The sequence below is a fragment of the Mesoplodon mirus genome (genome assembly GCF_964341445.2).
Source record: "Mesoplodon mirus genome assembly, chromosome: 5".
NCBI lineage: Eukaryota > Metazoa > Chordata > Mammalia > Artiodactyla > Ziphiidae > Mesoplodon > Mesoplodon mirus.
This window is the reverse complement of record NC_138980.1, coordinates 74,739,863-74,765,148: the sequence shown is the minus strand read 5'-3', so window position 1 is coordinate 74,765,148 and position 25,286 is coordinate 74,739,863. Positions and strand designations below refer to the sequence as shown.

The 25,286-nt window shown below is 47.0% G+C and overlaps 1 protein-coding gene across 8 annotated transcripts in view; it reads right to left on the bottom strand.

Moving 5' to 3' along the window:
- ACSL6 (acyl-CoA synthetase long chain family member 6) overlaps window positions 1-25,286 on the bottom strand; it is a gene marked incomplete at its 5' end in the record, with an annotated part of 63,983 nt that overhangs the window by 12,192 nt on the left and 26,505 nt on the right. For 3 of the 8 annotated variants that reach the window (XM_082623390.1, XM_082623394.1, XM_082623396.1), the window contains 9 exons: window positions 2,658-2,774; window positions 3,503-3,591; window positions 5,679-5,751; window positions 6,906-7,001; window positions 8,072-8,206; window positions 8,604-8,738; window positions 10,178-10,255; window positions 11,832-11,905; window positions 24,777-24,828. In XM_082623390.1, the coding sequence (XP_082479516.1) occupies window positions 2,658-2,774; window positions 3,503-3,591; window positions 5,679-5,751; window positions 6,906-7,001; window positions 8,072-8,206; window positions 8,604-8,738; window positions 10,178-10,255; window positions 11,832-11,905; window positions 24,777-24,828 (849 nt within the window). Of the gene's footprint in view, window positions 1-2,657; window positions 2,775-3,502; window positions 3,592-5,678; window positions 5,752-6,905; window positions 7,002-8,071; window positions 8,207-8,603; window positions 8,739-10,042; window positions 10,121-10,177; window positions 10,256-11,831; window positions 11,906-24,776; window positions 24,829-25,286 lie in introns of all 8 variants that reach the window. The other 5 variants (XM_082623391.1, XM_082623395.1, XM_082623393.1 and 2 more) reach the window with 3 other exon arrangements.

The window sequence follows — 25,286 nt, the reverse complement described above, 5'->3', positions numbered from 1 at the left end:
GAGCCCTCTCCCTCCAGGACCTCTGCAGCAGGCAGGCCACCCCTTGGGCAGTGAGTGCTTGTGCCCCTGGCCTCCCTGACTCCCTTCAATCTTTTTGAATTTCCAAGGTGAATAGGTGGGTCTCTCTCCTTTGGCTCTCTCCTTGAATGCTGCAACTTCCTCACCTTCACTGACGATGCTCCTTGAGGTGACCACCATTTATCTCCTAAGTGGCCACTTATGCATATGTCTGAGCTTCCAGCCAGAGCTCTTCACTGAGTTCCAGACCCAGAACCTCACTATCCTCCAAACACTACAAAAACCAGGGCTTTTTCCCTGCACGATGCAACATGCCCTAAAGGAAGCTCATCCTTCTCCTCCTCAAGCCTGTCCCATTCCCCAAGCCCCAAACCTGGAGATGGCCTTGCCATTGGTCTCTCCTGGGACTTCCAGCAGTCAGGCTCATCTGTCCTCACTCATAAATCCTTCTCACAGCCACCTCCTCCTCCATCAAAACCACTTCCTTACTGAACGTGTGCACACACTCTGGCCCTGCTCTATCTGTTCAATCATCAGAACCAGAATAGTCTCGCCAGAAGAGAAAAACAAGCAGGCCTTGTTTTGCTCCAAATCCAGGCTGGACATCAGGGCCTTTCCCTACACTGGCTTCTTTGGCCCTCGTGGCACCCCATGAGCTGGGTGTCATCACATCCATTTCATAAATGGTGAAGGTGAGGATTAGAGAGGTCAGTTAACTCCTCCAAGGCCACACAGCTAGGAGGTGGGAGAACCAGGACTTAAATCAGGTCTTTCTGGATAAGACACTTAGACCTTTTCCTTGATCTAATACTATTTCAAAATAGTAATAATTTAAAAAACAGACTCCCACAGACTGCCTGCCTACTGCCTTGGGCTCTGAGTTCAGGCACAGCACTAGGTGCTTCACATGAATCAATTTACTTGCTTCTCACAACACCCTGCAAGGTGGGTGGTTTCATCCAAGTTATAGGGCATCAGTGGCAGATCCAGAGTTTTGTGGGACTTTTTCCAGTTTTGAGACCCTCACCTTTAAGAAAAATAATATAAAATGAAGTGCAGAGCCTTGAAAGGGGCCTATGCAAGTGAAGCCTGAAGCCTAGGCTTCGTTAGCTGATGGGACAATCTACCCTCTGCCAGTGTCCAGGGCCCTGCTGCTTCTCCAGCCTCCCTCCTCCACACCTGCGGGCCCTCAGTTAGAATTCCTTGCCTCACACCTCTAGTGTCTCTCTACTTAGCACATGCTATTACTCCTGCACTGACTGTCCTTCCCACTCTCCCCTCTCCTCTTGGAACAGGACTTAAATCCTGAGACTCAGAGCCAGTAGGCGCTTGTCCTTCTCCCCTAGGTGAGCATGGCCCTCATCTCATGCCCATCACACTGGGCTGGGAACTGTCTAAAGATGTGTCTCTCCCCTGAGCATAGTCCCTGGCCCAGGGATACATCCATGTCTGCTGCAAGAGTGAGGGTTTCTCAAAGTGAAACGTGCAGTTCCAAGCAGGGGCAAATCAGCTCACCAGCCCAGAGGGCCCCTGGAGGGCTCAACATCATTCACCTGTCTGATAAATTCAACATCTCAGCACTCCACCCAAAATCTTAGCAATTTCCCAGAGACACAGGAGAGGTTTCCTGGGGTGGGCTGCTGCAGGTGGAGGCTCTTGGTTTCAGTGACATAGTTTTTTTCTGGTCATAGTTTCCATCTAAGCATCTCCTGTGTGCCAGGTATTGTGCTAAGGGCTTTACAGGTATAATCTCATTTGTTCCTTATAACAACGACCATAGAGGTAAGCAATGTTATTACCTCCATTTTACAAATGACAGAATGAGGCACCATTACTGGTTTTGGCTAAAAGTTGGGGGCCACTGCTAAAGAATGCCATGTAGCCTTACTTTCTTATTCTATAACTGAGTCAATACAGAGCCCCAGAGAGGGATGAAGCTTTGCTCAAGGTCACAAGAGCAGCTGCTAGCAGAGACAAAGGAACGCCAGCATCCTCCTGCCCAGCTCCAAGCACTTCACACTGCTCAGTGCCACCTCTCAGCTGGCGGCCAGTGTCCATGGGCTCCCAGGCACTGCCTTTCTCAGATCTCCCAGAGTTACGAGCCCCATGCTCCTTGTACTTCACCCATCGGATTCCAGAACACTGTCAGATCTCTTCCTGGAAACCTCTTAAGGGTAGGGGGTAGGCCTCAAACTCCAGTTCTACGCTCCCAAAAGATCCCTGTCAGGGCTTCCCTGGTGGCGTGGTGGTTGAGAGTCCGCCTGCCGATGCAGGGGACACGGGTTCGTGCCCCGGTCTGGGAGGATCCCACATGCTGCGGAGCAGCTGGGCCCGTGAGCCATGGCCGCTGAGCCTGCGTGTCCGGAGCCTGTGCTCCGCAATGGGAGAGGCCACAACAGTGAGAAGCCCGTGTACCGCAAAAAAAAAAAAAAAAAAAAAAAGATCCCTGTCACCTTCATCAGGAGGATGCAGGAGGAGGTTCTGGGGGCGAGGTAAGGAAGAACCTCCCATTTCCCAGAGGTATTCTGGAATGATTACTTGTCAGGGAGGATATAAAGACTCCTGCCTCGGAGTGAATCAGATTATACACACCCCCATCACCAACATGTGTGGAGGCCCACGGTTCCAAACATACATACTGGCAGCCACTTCCCAATGTCTCCAGTGTGAAGCCAGCCGTCGTCGTCCAGGGCCTCCTTTGTCCTCTCCGGATCTTTCAAGTAACCTTTGAACACGTTTGGTCCTCTCACACATATCTGTAGGGACAAACACCCGGTTTCTCTCAGCCAACAGCATAAGGAATCCTGATATGAGGCTGTCACAAGGCATGTGTAGAAAAATGTACACTATCCCTCAGGAAATCCACTGTGGAAACTACAGTGATGGAAACAGAGGACAGGAATAGCTGCCAGCGTTCTCAACTGTCTCCTGCCTTCTCTCAAGCAGTGTCCTCTCCAACTACCTCTCTGCCATCCCTTCTTCCTCAGGAACACTGCGGCTTTCGGTATGTGCTGCTTTGTGACACTGGATGGGGTCTCATCAGATACTGAAAGCTGGCTGATTCTACCAGAGGTGCTTGAGCCCCCTGCTTCATGACCAGGCACTCAGCTTTCCTATCTACTCCCATGGAATGAACAAGCACAGGCCAGCTCTATCTACCCCATCTGGGCTATTTGCAAATGGTCATGTTTCTGCCTGCACAGATACACAGCAACAAGCCGTGCCAGTTAAGAAAAAAATGGATTTTTAAAACAGTCTGTGAATCCCAAATCTTGTTTTGGACCAGCCCAGTCCCAGCCTTGAGGGTTGGTTACTTCATAAACAGGAGAGAAAATGCTCAATTCAGTTGAGTCAAATTAATCAATAATATAAAGTGACTTTACACATAGGGTGAAAGAAAAACAATTCCATTTCCTTTTTTTTTTCTTGTACTTGCTACATGTAGAGCATCCACAAATATGAATGGCTAAACACTCAAGTTTACCTCTCCTTCTCCTTTGCTGGTCCAATAGTTCAGTTCCTTGACATCCACGAGCTTGATATGATTGCAGGGCAGAGGTGCTCCTACGTGCCCTAGAACACCAGAACAATGTGCAATTGTCAGTGTTCAGATCAATTTCAGCACTGAAGATGCTCCACGCCATGTGAAACCCCTCATGTGGTCAAAGTGGGGAATCATGAATGGAAAGCAATGCACCTCTAGATGGGCGTTTGTCACAAGCAAGCATTGATGATAAAACAAAGTTCTGGAGAAAGGAGAGGCCAACCTCTGCTGGGCCTTTGCTTTACATCTGATTCTTAAACATCTGGCCAGGCTTACATGGCCCAGAGTCAACCTGTACAGGGTCTCTGGGGAGGCTCATACCCACACCAACCAAATAGTCAGGGTTTTTTATATTAAAACACTTTCCCCATCATTAGATCATATGTTTTGGTTTGGGGATCATAAAATATAGTCATTATTGCTTTTTCTTCCAGTCACCAGACTATTGAAATGGAAAACAAGGATGAGGCAACTCGCCACCCCGCCCCCCACCAAATAAGACTTCAAATTTTCTTGGTCTTATATACTCCAACCACAAAACTACATCTAAGTCATTTTCTAGTAATTGTGGTTGTTACACAATTCACTGGCAAGGTGGAGGATTTTTAAGCAGGTGCTGGCCAAGGTCCTGAAATAAAGTGAGCCACGTAAACAAAAAGCAGGCTCTGACACTTTTGTTTCTCTTTTAAATGAGAGACCGCCAAATCTTTTACAATATTGTACAAAGATACCGATCTTCTCATACTCAATAACCTTTGCAAGTTTTTATGGTAAGGATGCATAAAAAAGGTAAAACCTCGGGCTTCCCTGGTGGCGCAGTGGTTGAGAGTCCGCCTGCCGATGCAGGGGACACGGGTTCGTGCCCCGGTCCGGGAAGATCCCACATGCCGCGGAGCGGCTGGGCCCGTGAGCCATGGCCGCTGAGCCTGCGTGTCTGGAGCCTGTGCTCCACAATGGGAGAGGCCACAACAGTGAGAGGCCCGCGTACCGCAAAAAAAAAAAAAAAAAAAAGGTAAAACCTCAAAAGCCTCACATAGGAAAATGTAGAACATTATAAGAGGGAAGAAAGTGTCCAAAGGAAGGGTATACATGTAAATGATCAGTAAGTATGATCGCAGTAACAAGAAAAAAGTTAATGAGCCAGGACCTCAGAAAATGGTCCGTGTAGTAAAGTTGCCAGTGGTAGGGAGACCAAAAACTTCACATACAAGATAGGCTTTATTCAGCTAGAGTTTAAGGAGATAAAACTTCTGTACCTGACTTTGCCAAATGTGATTTCAATTTAGAATCCACCTATCATGTTTCTGCTGACTACCTCAAGGTGCTCTGAAAATAGAATTGCACTACTAAGCATATTTCTTTTCTGTGCACATCATCCCAAGTTTTCTAGTTTGTAGTTGAGCAAACTTAAGCGTGAAGGGTGGCTCCAGGCTCACAGAGGAAGCTGGTATCCTGAAGAATTCTTTTGCTGAATGTTTTTCAGATGATTGTATTTGGTCTAAATTTAGTGACAGCCAATACATGGGCTACCTACTGCTTCCTCCTTGCCCTGGAAGATAGGTCCCTTCAGAATGAGGGTGTGGATAGTAGCTGCTCCTTTCTGAGGTTGCTACTGCCTTTTAGATGTTGCTATCACAGGAGACCATAGTTCCAAAGAGCCTCTGAAATGGCTCTTCAAGAAACAGCGCACTGGCTGCTATACACTTGCCTCTCCTTCCTAAATCATATCCAATTCACAGCCTGTTTCCTTCATTCTGAAGTGACTGTAAGCAAGACTGTGTGATATTTAGAAACTATAAAATCCAATATATTGATATCATAGGCATTTTTCTACCTGGAGCTGTATTTTGTGATCTATTACCTTTTTTTTAACATGACTTCTATTTATTTATAAAAGAAATAGGAAAATATAAAATATAGTAGGAAATACAAAAATATGTAACAACAACAACAAAAAAAAAACAGATCCATAATGCCACAACACAGACAAAACACCATCATTGTTTTTCTTCTGTTTCTTCTGCTGTTTCCTATGTGCCCATATAAATATACTTTCCATGAGGAAGTTTTAGAGCCTGCTGTTCTAACTCATTCCCACATCTCCAGCCAATCCTACCTGATGTCCAGTCCCCGGGTGTAGTGAAGGTACATCCAGCTGTGCACTCAGTTTGGCCATAACCTTCATAAACCTTCAAGCAAAACACAGAAACCATACTGTAGGTGCACACCCGCCTGCAGATAGCTGGCTGCCCTTTTCAGCCAGCTAACCACTCACGGAGCATCTGGCTGCTCCATGCTGGGGACGGTGGGAGGGGAGGTGCTCTGGAAGTAGGTACCTTCAGGAGAAACTGAACACAGACAACAGGTGTAGCTACTCTGCTTGGAAGAAATGCTTTTTTTAACCACAGACACTTAGTAGATAAGGTTATATGGTTTGGGATAAAGACTTCTAACCTATTTTCAACCACTGACTCTATTTCTAATTTGAATAATATGTATTAAAGACAAACATTTTAAAATCCAATAAAGGTTTTGTCTCTTTAAGATATTACCCTTCAGAGCCCCATGTGCTCGCATGAATAGACCATGTGGGAGAGCTGCCTTTAGGAGCAGTCAGCTCATGTTGGTGTAGAACAGGAGGTCAGTGTAAGAAGCCCATGGCTTCTTTTTACCTTCCCTTTTTTTTTTTTGGCGGCTTGCAGGATCTTAGTTCCCCAACCAGGGACTGAGCCCACGGCAGTGAAAGCACTGAGTCCTAACCACTGGACCGCCAGGGAATTCCCAAGAAGCCCACAGCTTCTAAAGGATAAAATTTTAAGCATGCACATTTATGAAGTAGATGTGCCTACTTTACTTAAAACCCACCAGTCACAACTATGTTACTATAGTCTGCATAAGTAGGAACCTGACAAACATTAATTGAATGGATAAATAAAGGAATGAATTTTATTAGCAATGACAAAACCTACTGAATCAAATAAAAACACACAAATGAACTTTTATCCCCCTCCCTCGTGCTCCTTCTCTGGTCTGGGAAATAGTCTGCAGGCTGGAGAATGCAGAGATGTTGGTACAGGTGTGGGACAGGTTCTCCAGCACACTGATGATCCATATACAGTTTTCTCCCAGAGCGGATACACACCTGGGCTTCCCACAATGTCACAAGGCTATCTTGGCTTTCAGTGACCCTGGGCTTTTTACATCTTCAGAGAAGGGAGCTTTTATCCCACAAAGATCTTGCCACCAGAATATTTCTCTGTACAGTAAGAGGGTATAATGGGTTTCCTGCCCTGTCCTAACACTCACCCCACTGCCCCCAGGGAAGGCCACATAAAGGAAATACCTGGCACCCCAGAGCTGCCCGGAGGAATCCCAGGACCGTTGGTGACGCGGGGGCCGCTCCAGTAACAATCATCCGCACGCACCCACCAAGACTGGCCTGTGGGAAGAGAGAAGAACCTGCCAGAGTCTGTGCTGCGGCAAGTGGAGTGTAGCTCACCTGGGCCTCACCTAACATCAATGTTCAACAGCTGTACCCTACCTGGACCCTAGGGTTGGGATCAGAGAGGCAGCCTGAGGCTGTACAACACATGAGCTGAGGAAGCCCCCTTCTTCCAAATGAATCAGCTCAATCAGCTTTGCAATCCAACCCACAATATGGCCAACTCTTTTATGTATTTTGAGATAAGCGTCATTAATCTGTGTGGCATTCTATAATTTTGGTTCTCCCTTTCTTAAAATACACAGCTGTTCCTTCACTCTCCCATCATTTGCAAGCATCCAAAACAATTACTGAGGACAATTTCTTCCCACTTCCACCTTAATGGCATGGCCTTTTTTCATTTCTAAATCAATGCCATGAGCTATTTACTATGCACTGCAGAGGTCAAAGAATTTTTTAAACACTTTGTTTCTGTAAGTTGAGCCAAGAGATTTTAAATATTAATTTTCATAGCTAAAAATAGAGTAGTAAGGAAAAATGAGTACTGGTACAAATTAACTACAAATTCTTTGAGTAATGCAGAGCTTTAAAACTTTAGTGAGGAGACAGGAATGAGTAATTCATAAACAGCTTGGTTTAGGAGAGGCTGAAGAAATGGGAAACACGGAGGGAAAGGAAGATTCTTGGTCATCTGGCTAGAACCTTGTGCTACTGGAAAGCCACCGTGGCCAAGGCTACAGGGAGGGGCAAGAGAATCTTCGAACCCCAAGGGCTGCTTGGTGAACATGACTACCCAAGGGCAAAGCTGCCCTACTGCCTATAGAGGTCAAGGAACTTACTTTCCAGGAGTCCTTCTTGCTGGTTGCCTTTGGCAAATATAACACACCTCCAATGAACAAAAATGGGTCCTTTAAAATTTCAGTGGTAGCTTAAGCTTTGATTTCATTAGCAAAAAGTTACTATTTTATAAGATTACACACCATTGGGATGAACTTCTCTAATTCTTCTGTAAGGTCACCCATTGGACACGTGGGTGCCACTCTATCATCACTTGTTCATTTTCTAACCTGAATCTTATGAAAGAAGAGTTCATCCCAGATACTATCATTCCTGATGATTCCACTCCGGATCTCAGCCTGTTTACGCTTTGCTGCAAATTCCAGGAGCCAGCGCTTTAATGATGTGTCTGCCTGGCTGAAGATCTGAGAAACAGAAGTTGGAAACAGCTGTAAAGACTGCAGTCCCCACCTCTAGACACACCCCCAGGAAGAAGGCCTACATTGGCCAGCAGAGAAGCCACACTCTATTTCTGCCCCTGCAGGAGGTCACTGAATGTGTGACATCCAGCTAAAGGTTAACGCTACTAAGGCCCAGGCACGTTGCTGGGAAAGAAGCCCTCCCCGCAAAATCTCCCAACCAGGGTTTTGGAGAATAGGAAGAAAACAGAAGGAGGGGTGAGAGTCAGGGAATACAAGAGGAGAGGAAACTTCCAGGACCTGGGGCTGGTGGTGTAGAAAGCCTGCCTGGGGCTCCAGCCTCTGTCCAAAAAAGCAGATATGCAGCTGCTCAGCCTGGCCAGAGACTCCCCGCGGGGCTCACCTTGTCGTACATGCGGTTCAGTAGTCGTGGGACCACAGGGAAGATGGTGGGACACAGAGCCTTCATGTCATCTGAGAGGAGGCGGATGTCTCCCTGGAAGAAGCCGACGCGCCCTCCATGGCAGTAGACGACAGACTGGAAGAAGTGGACAGGAAGGGAGGAGTCCCTCAGGGAGGTCACTCCTGGCTGCAGTCCAGAGCTGTCCAAAGCTCTGCCCCACATGGAGGGTGCCGATGACCCCTCACCCAGCTCTGGCTACTGCCTTGGGACACTGAAGGAAGCCATTAGAGGTGACACCCCACACACACACACCCCTCCCCACCAAGTCCCACTCAGACATGGAGAGAAGCAGGAGACAGGGTGGAATCCTGAGCCTTTGGGTGATGCCAGAGCACTGGTGCCTGCCCCTTCAAGCTTACTCCCAAAGCCTGGACAAGGGCCTCCCTGAGGACTCAGTCTCTGAGCTGTACAACACCCTATCGGTGTGTCCGCTCCAGGTCTCAGAGCACCTGTGGTCTTCCCCAGGGTTACCTCGGCAACTCTGGAAGGGTATGCAGTGCCCACAAGTACTGGAGGTGCTGCTAATGTTGGCGGTGGGAGGCCAAGGCAGAGCCTGGCTGGTTGCTAATAGGACTAAGAGTATGCCAGGGGCTCCTTTCTGTCACGCTCAGAGCAATTCTATACGGGAAACAGAATTTCTAATCTCTGTTTTGCAGATGAGGAATGCAAAGGTCACAGAGGTAAAGAAAGGGATTTGCCTAGAGTCCCAAAACTAGGTCACGGTAATTGCTGGCATGCAAATCCAGGTCTGGAAAGCTTGAAAGCACGCCCTAGTATACCAGATCTCCCCCAAGGCAAAACGAGAGAGGCTTAGGAGATAGTTTATGCACAGGCTGGTCCCTTAAGTGACACACACGGATAATTCTTTGTCCCCACAACCTCATGAGGACTCCTCCATTCTGTGTCCCCACAAGGCCCGTCCCAGGTCCAACCATAACACCAGTCCCATCCACAGCCTGAGGGGCCATGATAGTTTGACTCCCCTTTCAACTTCACTGTCTTGTTTTCTTTTTTAGGAGTTTAGTGAGTGATGAAAGTTACAGAATATAGGTGTTTGGGCCATAAATGGAGCCATACTGTACAGAGCTTGAATGGTAAAGCACTTCTGCAGAGCTGCAATGCTCTCTGAGCAGCTGGGGCCTTTCTCAGCCAAGGTGTGTCCACAGGTAAGACAAGCAGGCCTGGGTCCTCCCTGGAGCAGTGCTCACAGGAGGGACAGATCAGGGGGTCCAAGGTCCTCTGACCCCTCTGACCCCTGTGGCACCTTCTGAGGACAGGCCAGTTTAGTTCTACTTCATGCTGCCAGTGACAAGTGTGACACCCTGCTAGGGTTCTGGGTTCTGGGCTCAGACTGTGCCTCCCTGAAGCGAGGGCCTTACCTGCACCATTCGCTCAAACATGTGTGCTAAAGGCAAATAGGAAATGTGCACATCCGCACAAGTGGGAGCCCACTGACTCTGTAAGAAAACAGAAGGAGCCCAGGCAAGGCCCGGTCAGTCAGGCGGGCGTCTTACCTGGATGACTCTCTCAAACATGTGAGCCAGAGGCAGGAAGGAGATGAGCACATCGTCCTGTCTCGGAAAGATCACTTTCTGCAGGTGCCGGGCGTGGGAGACAGAAAGGAAAGAAACACTGACAGGAAGACGACAAGAGAGTCATAAAACAATAAAGAGAAAATGACCTGGAGGGGCAAACATGAAGAGGGGAAGGGCAGTGGGGAAGGGGGGACAGAGTGGGAGGTGAGATGACAGCGAGAGAAAAGTGAGAGAGAGAGGAGAGAGAGGAAGATGGGAGGCGCAGAAAGAAGAGAGAGAGAGAGACAGAGAGACAGGGCAGTGTAGGAAGCGGAGTGTTAGGTAGAAGCGCCAGTGGGTCTAGGTTATCTGCAGAAGCAAAGAGCCAACTGAAGCACACATAAACCAGCAGAGTCGAGCTCCGCAGGGAAGTCTCCTCTGGGAGGGCCTGCACCTCGTTCAGTCTTCACGCCAGACCGGCATGCCTCTCCCTCCCCACAGCTGCAGGATCTGCCTCAGGCCCCACTTCACCAGCTTTCCTGGGCCACCCGGACAGCGATTCAGAGGGTCTCAGCCTGTTGGCACTTTCTGGTCCTCCTTTGAGAGAAAGGGGCCAAGAGAACCCTAGGTCTATGCCTACTGGGGCTGGGGTACGCGCCCCGGACAGAGACGTGGTGGGTGGAACCAGGCCTCATAAGCTACAGCCTGGGAACATGGCCTTAAAGCGGATGGCCAAGAGGGACCCCACTCTCCAGGATGGGTCTGACCTCAGGGACAGGGGCTGCCCTGGCCAGGGAGCCCCATTCAGGGATGAGCTCTCCTTGGCTGACTTCCCTGCTCTCCGCCCTTATACAGAGGTCTTCAGTCTCCTGGGCTGGATTTTGGACGAGTTTGGACAAGCCCAGGGAACCTTGCTCATAGCTCCTGGTCTGGGCTCAGCTACCAACAGTGTCTCACAGTTTTCCACCAAAATATATAACAAATGGGCATATGCTCCATAATGCCACCTGGCATAAATGTGGATAGCGATTTTCTCCACAGTAGAGGAAAAGCTTAATTTATAGGAAAAGGTACATTCCTTTCTCCTTAAGGAAAGTGTAGGACATTCAGATACTCACCACTTGTGGAAAAAGGTCCTTCTTTCTTAGCCAGTTAAAAAGTGCTAACATGTTTTTGTCAGGCCAAGTTATCAAGCTTTTTTGATTTTAGATTTACCTTTTTTAAAGTACAGCTTTATAAATTAGCAGTTGCCATTGTTTCTCAGACTCTAGTAGTCCTTAAACACAAAATGACTGAATTAAACCCTGACCTACTTGGAAAAACAAGTTATTAAGGATTACTTTTAAATAAAGGTATGCATAAAACCACAGGTATCTTAATATTTGAAGTTAAAAATGAAAAATAGGTTTCCACGTTTTTCTTTCTGGGATCTGAGCACTCTCAGAAATCAACTGAATATTTACCAAGTATGGATCATTTCAGTGTTTGGGGTTAAAATTAACTGTGAAAGTGAGGTTCCTCTAATGAGAACAGAAACTCCTGCCTGTGAAAGGCAGCCCAGATTGTATCAGGGAAAAAAAAGAAAACCCAAAAACCTCTGAGGCTTGAGGGTGTCCTTGAGAGACCCCTGCATTGGTAAGTCTACTTTATTCACCTCTGTCACTTTCAGAAAGCCTGAGAAATCAGCCACCACGTTCCCATGGGTGAGCATCGCACCTTTTGGGTTCCCTGAAAGGAGAGAGCAAGAAGGAGAATTAGTGGGAAGCTCAAGGGCCACTCCTTGAGAACAGCACCGGAGTCACCAGTCCCAGACACCCAGAGCTGTCCACGCAAACCTCTGGCCTTCATCCACAGCCGCCTTCAGAGTACCAGGCAGATGAATGCTGTGTCAGGGACCTTCATTCTGTAGACACTTGAAGCCCATCTTGAGGCTCCCAGGTGCTTGAGACCAGAAGGCAGGTGACACAGCTTGGAGTCACCTCAAGTGCCTCAAGGAGTGCCTCAGGACTGATGGGTTGGCCTGCACCTTCCCTTCTGCCTTCCTCAAGGAGCACAGGCTCTTGGCCTCCAGTCTCCTTATACATATACCCAGTAAACTATGCCACTCTCTGGGCCTGAGCAGTTCTAGTGTCCAGAATCCAGCAGTCAATTGTGCTGGCAGCTTGCTGCATCCAGCACCTGGAAAGGCCCCAGCTCAGGCCAGGCTGGAGGTCCAGACTGCTGGGACAGCCCTCCTGCCTGCTCACTGGCAGAGATGGGACATGGATATTCTTGCTTTGTCTTGACACGACCTTTCACTGCTGCTCATGAGGAAGCCCAGGGCTGCTAGGATGGCTCAGAGGACAGAGACCAGGTGGGGACAGAAGGCACAGCAGGCTGTGGAGGGAGGCTGTTGGCCACCATTTCATGTCAACGTGGATACAACACTGCCACTGCTGCTGGACAGATTTGAGCAGGCTCAAATCCTGGCCTTGCCCCTCCTTGCCAGTGTAACACTGGCAAGTCGTTTTTCCTCTCTCAGTTTCCTAACCTATAAAATAGGGACAATGACACCCACCTCATAGGGCTCTATAAGGTCTAAGGACACAGCCATGTACAAAAGACATTAAATTAGAAGTTTCCACTGAGGCAGAAGATACAACAGCTGTGAAACTCCAAAAGTGAGGGGCCAACCATGTGCAGAATTTACCCAAGAAATATCAAATAAACCAAAATGTTAACTTTGCAACCCTCACCCAGAAAGAGGTTAAAAAAAGGGCTGAGTTGAGATTAAGAGAGTATTATAGTAAATGCCACTGAATTTTTCACTTTAAAACGGTTAATTTTATGCCATGTGAATTTCACCTCCATAAGAAAGGGGTGGGGGTGGGGGAGAGAGAATATGAATGAATGAGGAAGAATTTGTGAGAAGGATTTCTTTGGAGAGAGAGCTATGCTGAGTGCTATAGCCCATCAAAAGGGGAGAAATGAGGGGTCCTCTCTCCCATCTCCAATCTGAAACCCAAGCTAACTCAGCCGCTAATGAGATTGCTTCAAAAGCCCAATCATGCTCCCTACAGCTTGGGCTGGGGGTTTGGGGGGTGGGTCCCAAAAAGAAAGGTGAAGAAGGCCGTGGCTGCAAAAAAACACAATAAATCCCAGAAACTGGATATGGAGTCTGCAGAAGGAAAAATGGGTGGTGGTGGGAATGGTGTGTTAAAAAGGAATCCTGAAGGAAACAATAGCAAAGATCAATAAAACTAAATGCTGGTTCTTTAAGAAGATAAACAAAATTGATAAACCATTAGCCAGACTCACCAAGAAAAAAAGGGAGAAGACTCAAATCAATAGAATTAGAAATGAAAGAGGAGAAGTAACAACTGACACTACAAAAATACAAAGGATCAGGAGAGATCACTACAAGCAACTCTATGCCAATTAAATGGACAACCTGGAAGAAATGGACAAATTCTTAGAAAAGCACAACCTTCCAAGACTGAACCAGGAAGAAATAGAAAATATGAACAGACCAATCACAAGCACGGAAATTGAAACTGTGATTAAAAATCTTCCAACAAACAAAAGCCCAGGACCAGATGGCCTCATAGGCAAATTCTATCAAACATTTAGAGAAGAGCCAACACCTATCCTTCTCAAACTCTTCCAAAATATAGCAGAGGGAGGAACACTCCCAAACTCATTCTACGAGGCCATCATCACCCTGATACCAAAACCAGACAAAGATGTCACAAAGAGGGGCTTTCCTGGTGGCACAGTGGTTAAGAATCCGCCTGCCACTGCAGGGGACACGGGTTCAAGTTCTGTTCCAGGAAGATCCCACATGCCGTGGAGAACCTAAGCCCGTGCGCCACAACTACTGAAGCCTGTGCACCTAGATTCCGTGCCTCACAGCAAGAGAAGCCACCACAATGAGAAGCCCGCGCACCGCAGTGAAGAGTAGCCCCCACTCGCTGCAACTAGAAAAAGCCTGCACACGGTAACAAAGACCCAAGGCAGCCAAAAATAAAAAATAAATTAATTTTTAAAACAATGTCACAAAGAAAGAAAACTACAGGCCAGTAGCACTGATGAACATAGATGCAAAAATCCTCAACAAAATACTAGCAAACAGAATCCAACAGCACATTAAAAAGATCATACACCATGATCAAGTGGGGTTTATCCCAGGAATGAAAAGATTCTTCAATATACGCAGATCAATCAATGTGATACACCATATTAACAAATTGAAGAATAAAAACCATATGATCCTCTCAATAGATGCAGAAAAATCTTTCAATAAAATTCAACATCCACTTATGATAAAAACCCGCCAGAAAGTAGGCATAGAGGGAACCTACCTCAACATAATAAAGGCCATATATGACAAACCCACGGTCAACATCATCCTCAATGGTGAAAAACTGAAACCATTTCCACTAAGATCAGGAACAAGACAAGGCTGCCCACTCTCACCACTATTATTCAACATTGTTTTGGAAGTTTTAGCCTCAGCAGTCAGAGAAGAAAAAGAAATAAAAGGAATACAAATCAGAAAAGAAGAAGTAAAGTTGTCACTGTTTGCAGATGACATGATATTATACATAGAGAATCCTAAAGATGCTATCAGAAAACTACTAGAGCTAATCAATGAATGTGGTAAAGTAGCAGGATACAAAATTAATGCATAGAGATGTCTTGCATTCCTCTACACTAACAACAAAAAATCTGAAAGTGAAATTAAGGAACACTCCCATTTACCATTGCAACAAAATGAATAAAATACCTAGGAATAAACCTACCTAAGGAGAAAAAAGACCTGTATGCAGAAAACTATAAGACACTGAGGAAAGAAATTAGATGATACAAATAGATGGAGAGATATACCATGTTCTTAGATTGGAAGAATCAACATTGTGAAAATGACTCTACTACCCAAAGCAATCTACAGATTCAATGCAATCCCTATCAAACTACCACTGGCATTTTTCACAGAACTAGAACAAAGAATTTCACAATTTGTATGGAAACACAAAAGACCCCAAATAGCCAAAGCAATCTTGAGAAAGAAAAACAGAGCTGGAGGAATCAGGCTCCCTGACTTCAGACTATACTATAAAGCTACAGTAATCAAGACAGTATGGTACTGGCACAAAAACAGAAATATAGATCAATGGAACAGGATAGAAAGCCCAGAGATAAACCCACACACATATGGTCACCTTATCTTTGTAAAGGAGGCAAGAATATACAATGGAGAAAGACAGCCTCTTCAATAAGTGGTGCTGGGAAAACTGGACAGCTACATGTAAAAGAATGAAACTAGAACACTCCCTAACACCATACACAAAAATAAACTCCGAATGGATTAAAGACCTAAGTGTATGGCCAGACACTATCAAACTCTTAGAAGAAAACATAGGCAGATCACTCTATGACATACATCACAGCAAGATCCTTTTTGACCCACCTCCCAGAGAAATGGAAATAAAATCAAAAATACACAAATGGGACCTAATGAAACTTAAAAGCTTTTCCACAGCAAAGGACACCATAAACAAGACAAAAAGACAACCCTCAGAATGGGAGAAAATATCTGCAAATGAAGCAACTGACAAAAGATTTATCTTCAAAATTTACAAGCAGCTCATGCAGCTCAATATCAAAGAAACAAACAACCCAATCCAAAAATGGGCAGAAGACCTAAATAGACATTTTTCTGAAGAAGATATACAGAATGCCAACAGACATATGAAAGAATGCTCAACGTCATTAATCATTAGAGAAATGCAAATCAAAACTACAATAAGCTATCACCTCACACCAGTCAGAATGGCCATCAAGAAATCTACAAACAATAAATGCTAGAGAGGGTGTGGAGAAAAGGGAACCCTCTTGCACTGTTGGTGGGAATGTAAATTGATACAGCCACTATGGAAAACAGTATGGAGGTTCCTTAAAAAACTAAAAATAGCACTACCATATGACCCATCGATCCCACTACTGGGCACATACCCTGAGCAAACCATAATTCAAAAAGTCATGTACCACAATGTTCATTGCAGCTCTATTTACAATAGCCAGGAGATGGAAGCAACCTAAGTGTCCATCGACAGATGAATGGACAAAGAAGATGTGGCACATATATACAATGGAACATTACTCAGCCATAAAAAGAAACGAAATTGAGTTATTTGGAGTGAGGTGGATGGACCTAGAGTCTGTCAAACAGGGTGAAGTAAGTCCGAAAGAGAAAAACAAATACCATATGCTAACACATATATATGGAATCTTAAAAAAAAAAAAAAAAAAGGTCATGAAGAACCTAGCGGCAGCACAGGAAAAAAGACACAGACCTACTAGAGAATGGACTTGAGGACACGGGGAGGGGGAAGGGTAAGCTGGGACAAAGTGAGAGTGGCATGGACATATATACACTACCAAATGTAAAACCGATATCTAGTGGGAAGCAGCTGCATAGCACAGGGAGCTCAGCTCAGTGCTCTGTGACCACCTAGAGGGGTGGGATAGGGAGGATGGGAGGGAGGGAGATGCAGGAGGGAAGAGATATGGAGATATATGTATATGTATAGCTGATTCACTTTGTTATAAAGCAGAAACTAACATACCATTGTAAAGCAGTTATACTCCAATAAAGACGTTAAAAAAAAAAAAAGGCATCTTATCTGCAGGCTGGTTTCCCCCCAGAGTCAGTGGGGAGCGATAGTGTATACCAGAGACAGAAGCTGATGTGAAGTGGGGAGCAGACAACCAAAGGAAGGGCACTGCCTGCCTCAGGAGAAGAACTCCTCAAAGTGTCCATGAAATGGAGATTGAATTGTTAATTTTTGCCCAAAATCATTCTCCCTCCCTACTTCCATCTGGTGGGAGAAGGCAGAAACCTTTATTAGCAAGCTGGAGGAGGAGGAAGAGGAACACCAGACAGGAAGAGAGGAAGGCATGATCTCATGCCTTCCCCACCAAGCCTGCAGCCAGCCCTGGCTGGGGAGGGAAGTTGCAGTGAAGTGGACAGACTCATATTTTGGACCAACACTTGGAATTCTGAATTAAGATTGTGTTTGTGACTTACAATCCCCATGGGACTCACCTGAGAGGGACCAGATAAGGCATGAGATGCCTAAGTTTTATCCAGGGGCAGACAAAGAGCTATCCCCACCAAGCAAGTTTAAAAGAATAGATAGAGACAAAAATAAAGTTGCCCTCATAATCATACCCCGTGAGGCCTTTATGCTCAACCTACTGGTGGTGACCTATTTGTCAGAAATGAGCATCAGTAATGGCACCATCTCTGTCTGACCAAGATGTGTGGTAGGCAGGGTTTTAACATGTGCTCAGGTACCTACAACCATATTGCAAATCGCAGAGGCGATTCTGGGGACACAGAAAGTTACAGGATTTTAAAAATTATATTTTCTAATAGGTATCTATTAAAATATCCTCCTTTTGAAAAGAAGATCCATGCACTTTGTTTCACTGCTTGTCCTTCTTTCATCCCAGCATCTTTCCTAAAACCCAGGCCCATGTTAGGAAATTTCCCTGAATTGTCTCCTATGTACAAGTCCCACAGAGTCCCTCGGCCCACAAACTATTCTGAGAGTATCACCCAGAAATTTTTGCCCGTGGATTCCCAAATTCTGGAATTTTCTAAGGAACACCCCCAAAATACTAAGTATGAAATCAGAACTGTCACAAAATATGGTCCTGTGATATACAGCTTTAGATCTGCTAGGTTGGCTGACTTACACCTAATATAATCTCAGGGGGGATGGTTTGAGAATTTCTAGAGAAACTTGTCTTCATTGATGAAAAATTTCTAAAGCCTCCACTCAGTTCAGGCCAGAACACACACAATGGTAGTAGTTATTCAATTCTGCTTAGTGAGACAAGCCCTTTTCCTCTCCAACATGATGAGAAAAGCTTACACCTTTTAGAAACAAATGTTTTCTTGTGGATATAAATGACATTCTATAAACTTCTAGTGAGTTATAGAATTTTTAAATATTCCCAGAAATGTTCAAATTATTTCCTCAAGTCATCTCTAGAGGTGGTCCCAAAGGATAAAGAAGAGGTGCACGTTGACAACAAATCCTGGGAGAAGACTTCAAGGTCCGAGTTGGGAGGTGAGAGATGAGCCTTCAGAAAGGCTCTGCCTACTTCTCTGATTCAGGACAAGAACATACCTCTGGTAGCATTTGTTTTAAACATGATATGGTAATTTTTCCAAGCTGCTCATGTGGAAGAACAGGTTAAGCATTCCTAGCTAGACCTACGTGCCATCAAAGTTGCAGAACTGACGTGTCCTCTGTCTCTCCTATTCTGATGCAACGTCAGAGAGAGGTGCCGTTACCCAGGCCCTGATGTCTCAGCAGAATGAGACCTATGGTCCATTTCCCAACTTCCACTCATAAACTCGCCATCCTTGCACTTCATTTTCTCTTCAGCTACCGAAAGAAAAAAACTTCCCTAGTTTCAGATTCTGCAAACAGCATTTTGGCTTCAGCCAGTGTTCCCGGGTGGGGCACCCATGGCTGATATGCAGGAGGGCATTTCACTGGGTGAAGATCTGCCCTGGATGGATGTTGGTTCCAAGCAGGAGCAGATGTGGGGTGAAGCTGAGCTCAAGGTCTCTCCTGTAGGACGGGGTGGGAGTGGGGCTGGGAGCAGTGTTGGGTCCTCTGGCTGAGGGCTCCCTGGCTGCTTGTTTCCGCTTTCACACAAAGGTGGGTTATAAAAGACACCAGTGACAGAAATGCTTTGGAAGTTGTATAATGCAGATAGAGTGTTCATCTCCCTGCTAGGGGTTCCCAAATCTTTTTTAGGATTGAGTGTTACTTTCATCAATGCCATATCCACCAATATTTTAAACATCAAACTTGAGGACTAGCAGGAATACATATAATAGCTATCACAGCAGCCAATTACTGAACACCAATGTGGGCACTGTGCTAGGCATTTCATACGTGGCAGCTCAGTTATTTCTTGGAACAACCCTATGCTATAGGTATTAGATGTATTCATTTAATATCCAAGGAAACTGAGGCTTGAGAGATGTTAAGAAATTCTCCTAAAGTTGCATAGCAGGAGTGCCACGATGTAGTCTTATGTATGTGATCACACAAGTCTTGAACGGAATGGTGTAAAATACATAGGTCACGGTAAGCATTTTCCCAGAAAGCCCACCTGAGCAGCCACAGCCGTAGGGCTGATGGGCATTTACATACTCAGCTAAATGACTGGGCTTCCCTGGGCATCCTCAACTGGAAGAGAAGAGATGCTCTGGTTCCAGTGGCCTCCACTCCTCCTCAGCCTCCCAGCCCCAGTGCCACCACTAAGAACTTACCCGGCCAGCTCCCTCATGCTGAGACCCTTTCATATGACTCCAGACACCTGACCCTCCCTCCCCTCCCTCTCATCCCTCCCTCCCAAGCTGGACTCCCGTATCCCTCACTCCAGCCGCTCTCCTGACGAGTGCTTCAGCCCACAGGTTTCCTCTGGAACACCCCACTCTAATAACCCCACCAAGCCAATCCAGCTGCCCACCTTTTCCACTCCTCTCACAATGTGACCCCTGAGGCCCACAGTCTCCAGCCCAAGAGAGGCGCTCCTCACAGAAACTGTCACATGGCGCCCCCTGAGACTCTGGTCCATTCATGAGGCCTCTCACCCCCAGGCCAGGACCCTGACTCCATCTCCACAGAGGAGGCGCCCTATCCTCCTGGCCTCCCAGAATCCTTTCTTCCTCCCTTCTTCTCCCGGGTAGGCATCTCTTCATGGTACTTGGAAACCTCCTCTCTCACCCAACCCAAACCAAAGCTTTGGGGGCTCTGCTCCATTGAGCTTCACCTCCCTTTCTCCATCAGTGGCTCTCGCTCAAACTATGAGAAACACTTTCAGGTACTTCCAGGAAAACAACAAAATCCCTACTCTCCCTCAACCCCACAGCCTCCACCGGCTGCCAGTCTTGCTCTCTGTCATCCCTTCACAGCTAATCCTTTTTTTTTTTTTTTAATAAACTCTCTCTTACAGTATAACATACATATGGAAAAGTGCCCAAATAAGTATACAGCTCAACAGATTTTTTTTCAAAGTGAACTTACCTGGGCAACTAGTACCCAGATCAAGAAACAGAACATCATCAGCATTCCAGGACACCAATATCCTGGAAGGCAACCATGATCCTGACTTCTAAAACCAGAGAATCCTTTATCGTGTTTTGTAATTTTATATAAAAGAAACCATACACTATTTTGTGCCTTTTTTCTTTCGCTCAACATTAAGGTATATAATTTTCTATTTGTAGATATACCATTCTGTTGCTGAAGGGGCATTTGAGTTGTTTCCAGACTTTGACTTTTCAAATCGCGTTGCTGGGAACATTATGGAGCATGCCTTTTGGTGACACAGCCAAGCTTCTTAAAAGAATTGTCGGGCGTCCCTGGTGGCGCAGTGGTTGAGGATCCGCCTGCCAATGCAGGGGACACGGGTTTGTGCCCCGGTCCGGGAAGATCCCACGTGCCGCGGGGCGGCTGGGCCCGTGAGCCATGGCCGCTGAGCCTGCGCATCCGGAGCCTGTGCTCCGCAACAGGAGAGGCTACAACAGTGAGAGGACCACATACCGCAAAAAAACAAACAAAAAAACAAACAAAAAAAGAATTGTCCACACTTGCTGAGTTGACATCCTTACCTCCCATCCACTCCTCAGTCCACCATAATCAGTTTCTGCTTCCAACCTCCCCTGTCCCAGGAGCACCAGCAGGTGTTTTTGTGGCAGCATCCTATGGGTACAGCTTAGCCATCGACAATGCTGACAGGTTCTATTCTCCTCTAGCCTCTCTGGCTGCTCCTGCTTAGCCTTTATTTGGAACTCCTACCCCCATCATTCCTCTCCTGTCAGGATTCCCAGGTCCTGCAACCAGACCTCTCTTTTCCTCTGTCGACTCTCCCTCAAAGAAACATTTTCTTTCTTGCTACTGGTCCTCTGCACATGCTGTTCCCTCTGCTGACAATGCCCTTCCTCCTCTTCTCCTCCAGCTGCCAATCCTTCAAGATTCTGCTTAGATTGGAATCCTTTCTGTCCTGCTATACTGACCTCTTGGTGGCCTAGCACTCCATGTACCCTGGGATGCAGACCCTCGAGGCAGTGAACTGCCTCATGACATGAGCTGTGTGCTCATGAGGGCAGGGCCGTGTCTTGTCCATCCCTGTGTCCTCAGCCTCCAACACTAGGTCTGATGCATAGTGGATGCTCAATAAATGAATCTACATAAATCAGAAAAACAATGCTCAAAACCCATAGACTAAGAAGTATATGTTTTAAAAGACCACTGAAGGGACTTCCCTGGTGGTCCAGTGGTAAAGAATCTGCCATACAATGCAGGGGACGTGGGTTCAATCCCACACGTCGCAGGGCAACTAAGCCCACGTGCTCTGGAGCCTGTGCGCCACAAGTAGAAAAGAGAAAACCCGCATGCCACAACTAAAGAGGAGACTGCGCACCACAATGAAAGATCCCGCACGCCTCAGTGAAGATCCCACACGCCTCAACTAAGACCCAATGCAGCCAAAAATATATTAAATAAATAAATAAATAAATAAATAATAAAAGACCACTGTATTTTCTTCTCTGGGAAGGGAGAATAGCACATGAACGTATAATGATACATCTGAACTATCATTCATGGGGCCCAAGACCCCAGACTGGGCTACGTTATACCCACAAATTATCTTTTATTTGGAGAGGGCAGTTCGATTTCAGTCCAGCTGATGGTTATTCTGAAACGAACAACCAACCACACACCCACCCATTAGCCATCCCTAAATACAGACAAACCCCAAGCTCTCACCTCCTCCAGGGCCTTCTTGGCCTAACTAGTGGCTCCAAAGCACTGGCTTATTCTGGGAATTTCCACAGATGTTTCCATCACACATTAAGAGAAAAATCTTCCCAGAATGATTCCACCAGAATCATGATTTAAATGTCAGATTCAGATCATATTTTCCATCTTTCCTCATTGAAAGAACAATGTGGCTCTTGATGAAGCTGAGGCCAGGACACTTATCATGGAAGGGAAGCTGTATCCACAGCTGTGATGTGCTGGACAAGAGGATGGCTACCAGAGGCACAGCACAGGCTTAGGCTAATGCCAAGGAAATCCACACGTGTAGCCAGGCAGGGTAACATCAGGTAAGAGGCCTGCTCACTCCCCCAGCTCTGCCCTGGCACCAGCCACACCTCTGGAGTGGGAGGTTTGGGCACCGAATCACAACCTGTTTTCTAGCCTCCATACATTCTGCTTCCACCACGTAGAGCCTGGGCAGGATGGCTCAGCTTCCAATTGTGACTCCATGGTCTGAAAAAGCACTGGACATGAGGCCTGCCCTCTGCAGCTAGGCAACAACACATTTCTGCATCATCAAATTCTTTTCCAGATACAGGGGCAGCAGCTGTGACTAACTGACTCAGAAGATGTGGCACATATATACAATGGAATATTACTCAGCCATAAAAAGGAAAGATATTGAGTTATTTGGAGTGAGGTGGATGGACCTAGAGTCTGTCATACAGAGTGAAGTAAGTCAGAAAGAGAAAGACAAATACCATATGCTAACACATATATATGGAATCTAAGAAAAAAAAATGTCATGAAGAACCTAGTGGTAAGACGGGAATAGAGACACAGACCTACTAGAGAATGGACTTGAGGATATGGGGAGGGAGAAGGGTAAGCTGGGACAAAGTGAGAGAGTGGCATGGACATATATACACTACCAAATGTAAAATAGATAGCTAGTGGGAAGCAGCCACATAGCACAGGGAGATCAGCTTGGTGCTTTGTGACCGCCTAGAGGGGTGGGATAGGGAGGGTGGGAGGGAGGGAGATGCACGAGGGAAGAGATATGGGAACAGATGTATATGTATAACTGATTCACTTTGTTATAAAGCAGAAACTAACACACCATTGTAAAGCAATTATACTCCAATAAAGATGTTAAAAAAAAAAAAAAAGCCAGGGGGCACTCTTGAACAGCAAGGGTCCAAAGCTAAAGGCCACAGTAGTGACCTGCCCCCAAACCCAGGGTGGAGGGACATGTCACCAAAATTTCACATTGTGAAACTGTTGACAAAAAGCAACATAAACCTGAAGGGCATTTTTGAATTCTGGGCTGGCTCTGGATGTCAGCTCCTGGAGAGCAAAGGCTGTGTTATTTCTCTCCTGACAGGGTTTAGCAGTCAGGCAGAAATTCTCAGACCCACTTGAGTTAATGGCAAAAACCCACTTTGATTCAATAACATCATGTTTATCGTGATCTACCCACAAGGATTATTCTGCCTGCGGGGCTGGTCAAGGATCTGCCAACTGCCTTGGAGGCTCCATCTGTGGAAGGCATGGGGAACTCCAGGTCACTGCCCATCAAGAGCTATCATCAAGGTAGGCCAGTCCTAGGTCTGGAAAAGAGGCTGAAACCTTCTTGCCCCTTCAGGCCAAGGGCAAGTGACTTCCCGAGTCATCAGATGAGATGGAGAGGCAGCAGTGGGGAGAGCACTGGGCTGTGAAATGGGAGAACAAGCCCTCTGCCTCCAATTGCTGCTGGTGCCCCCTTGGATAGTCTCCACCCCGCCTGCCTCACAGGTCATGCTGAGGCCTCAGTGACACAGTGATAGGGTGAACGGGCCACTGCAGGCTGCAAGGTACTGTGCCTGTAGCCATGGTTCTCAGGTGCGTTCTGCCTCCCCCAGGAAACCTTCCGTGGCTGTTTGCACTGACACTGATGCACGTGTTCCTCTGTCAGCACTGGGCATGGACTGCGTCATTTCCTCTCCCTGACAGCCTTGCCCACGGCATAGATCATCTGTACAGATGATCTTGCCCCAGATCATCTGCACTGCCCTTTCACACACTTTCCCACCTCCAACTTGGCACCTTTAACCACCCAGGTAAGAAACTGGGGACAGGGACTTCCCTGGTGGTCCAGCAGTTAAGACTCCGTGCTCCCAATGCAGGGGGCCCGGGTTCTATCCTTGGTCAGGGAACTAGATCCCTCATGCTGCAACTGAAGATCCCGTGTGCCGCAACTAAGATCCGGCACAGCCAAATAAATAAATATTTTAAAAAGAAAGAAAGAAAGAAAGAAACTGGGGACAGTGGTGGCAGGGGGGTTAAGGGACCGGCTCATGGCTCCCCAGCAAGTGGTGGAGGTGGGACTCAAAACCAGGCTTTCAGACACCAAATCCCACACTCCTTCCCCAGTCTCTGAAACAAAGTCCAGGCAGGGGCAGGAAAGCAGAGGAGTGAGAGCCCCTCCTCAGAGTAATGACGTGACCCAGCTGCCTAGCCCACCTCTGGCCCCAGCTCCAGGAAGTCTGTAGCACCCCCCCCAAGACACCCCCAGTCCACACCGTCCATTCACGTCCAGCCGCCCCAGGTTGCCTTGCGTTGGCCACTGGGAGCAGCAGGAAGGACCCAGCGTCTGCAGCCAGGCACAGGACAAGGCTCAGCCCATCCCACAGAGGGCGCCGGAGACATCTCAGTCACCCTGCCAAAGCTGCCAGGGAAGGGTGCAGGCGGCCCTGGCTGGTGGGCTAGGAGCCTCTGCTTACCTGTTGTGCCGCTTGTGAAACACACAATGGAGAGGTCACTGGGTTTCGGGGGCTGCAGAGGTGAGAAGAGGAGTGTGTTAAAGAGACCCAGTGTGCCCAGCCTGGGCCCCTCCACCAGCCAGCCCCTCTGTGCACACCCCCGTGTGTGCACTGTGTGAGGGTGCAGTCATGTGTCGGCACATGTGCACGGCCCTGCATGCTGTCATTGGAAAGGTGAGCAGGCAAGTCCCCAGGAAAGAGGAAGAAAAACCAAGGAAACCTAACCAGACATGGACGTCGATCTGTCCCACCAACCTCACACCTGCTCCTGCTGCCTCGCCTACTTGAGGCTGAGCTGAATTCTAATGGGATTGGGTTGCAGTGGCCATACCTAGGCCTCTATCAAAGATCTCACCATTCTAGGGAATGTGACGCACTTCCTCCTTCCTTCCCACTTTCTCCCAAGTGTCTGGGTTTAGGCTTGGGAACAGAAAATGTAATCCAAGAACTGGGCTGCCCACTCTGTCACTA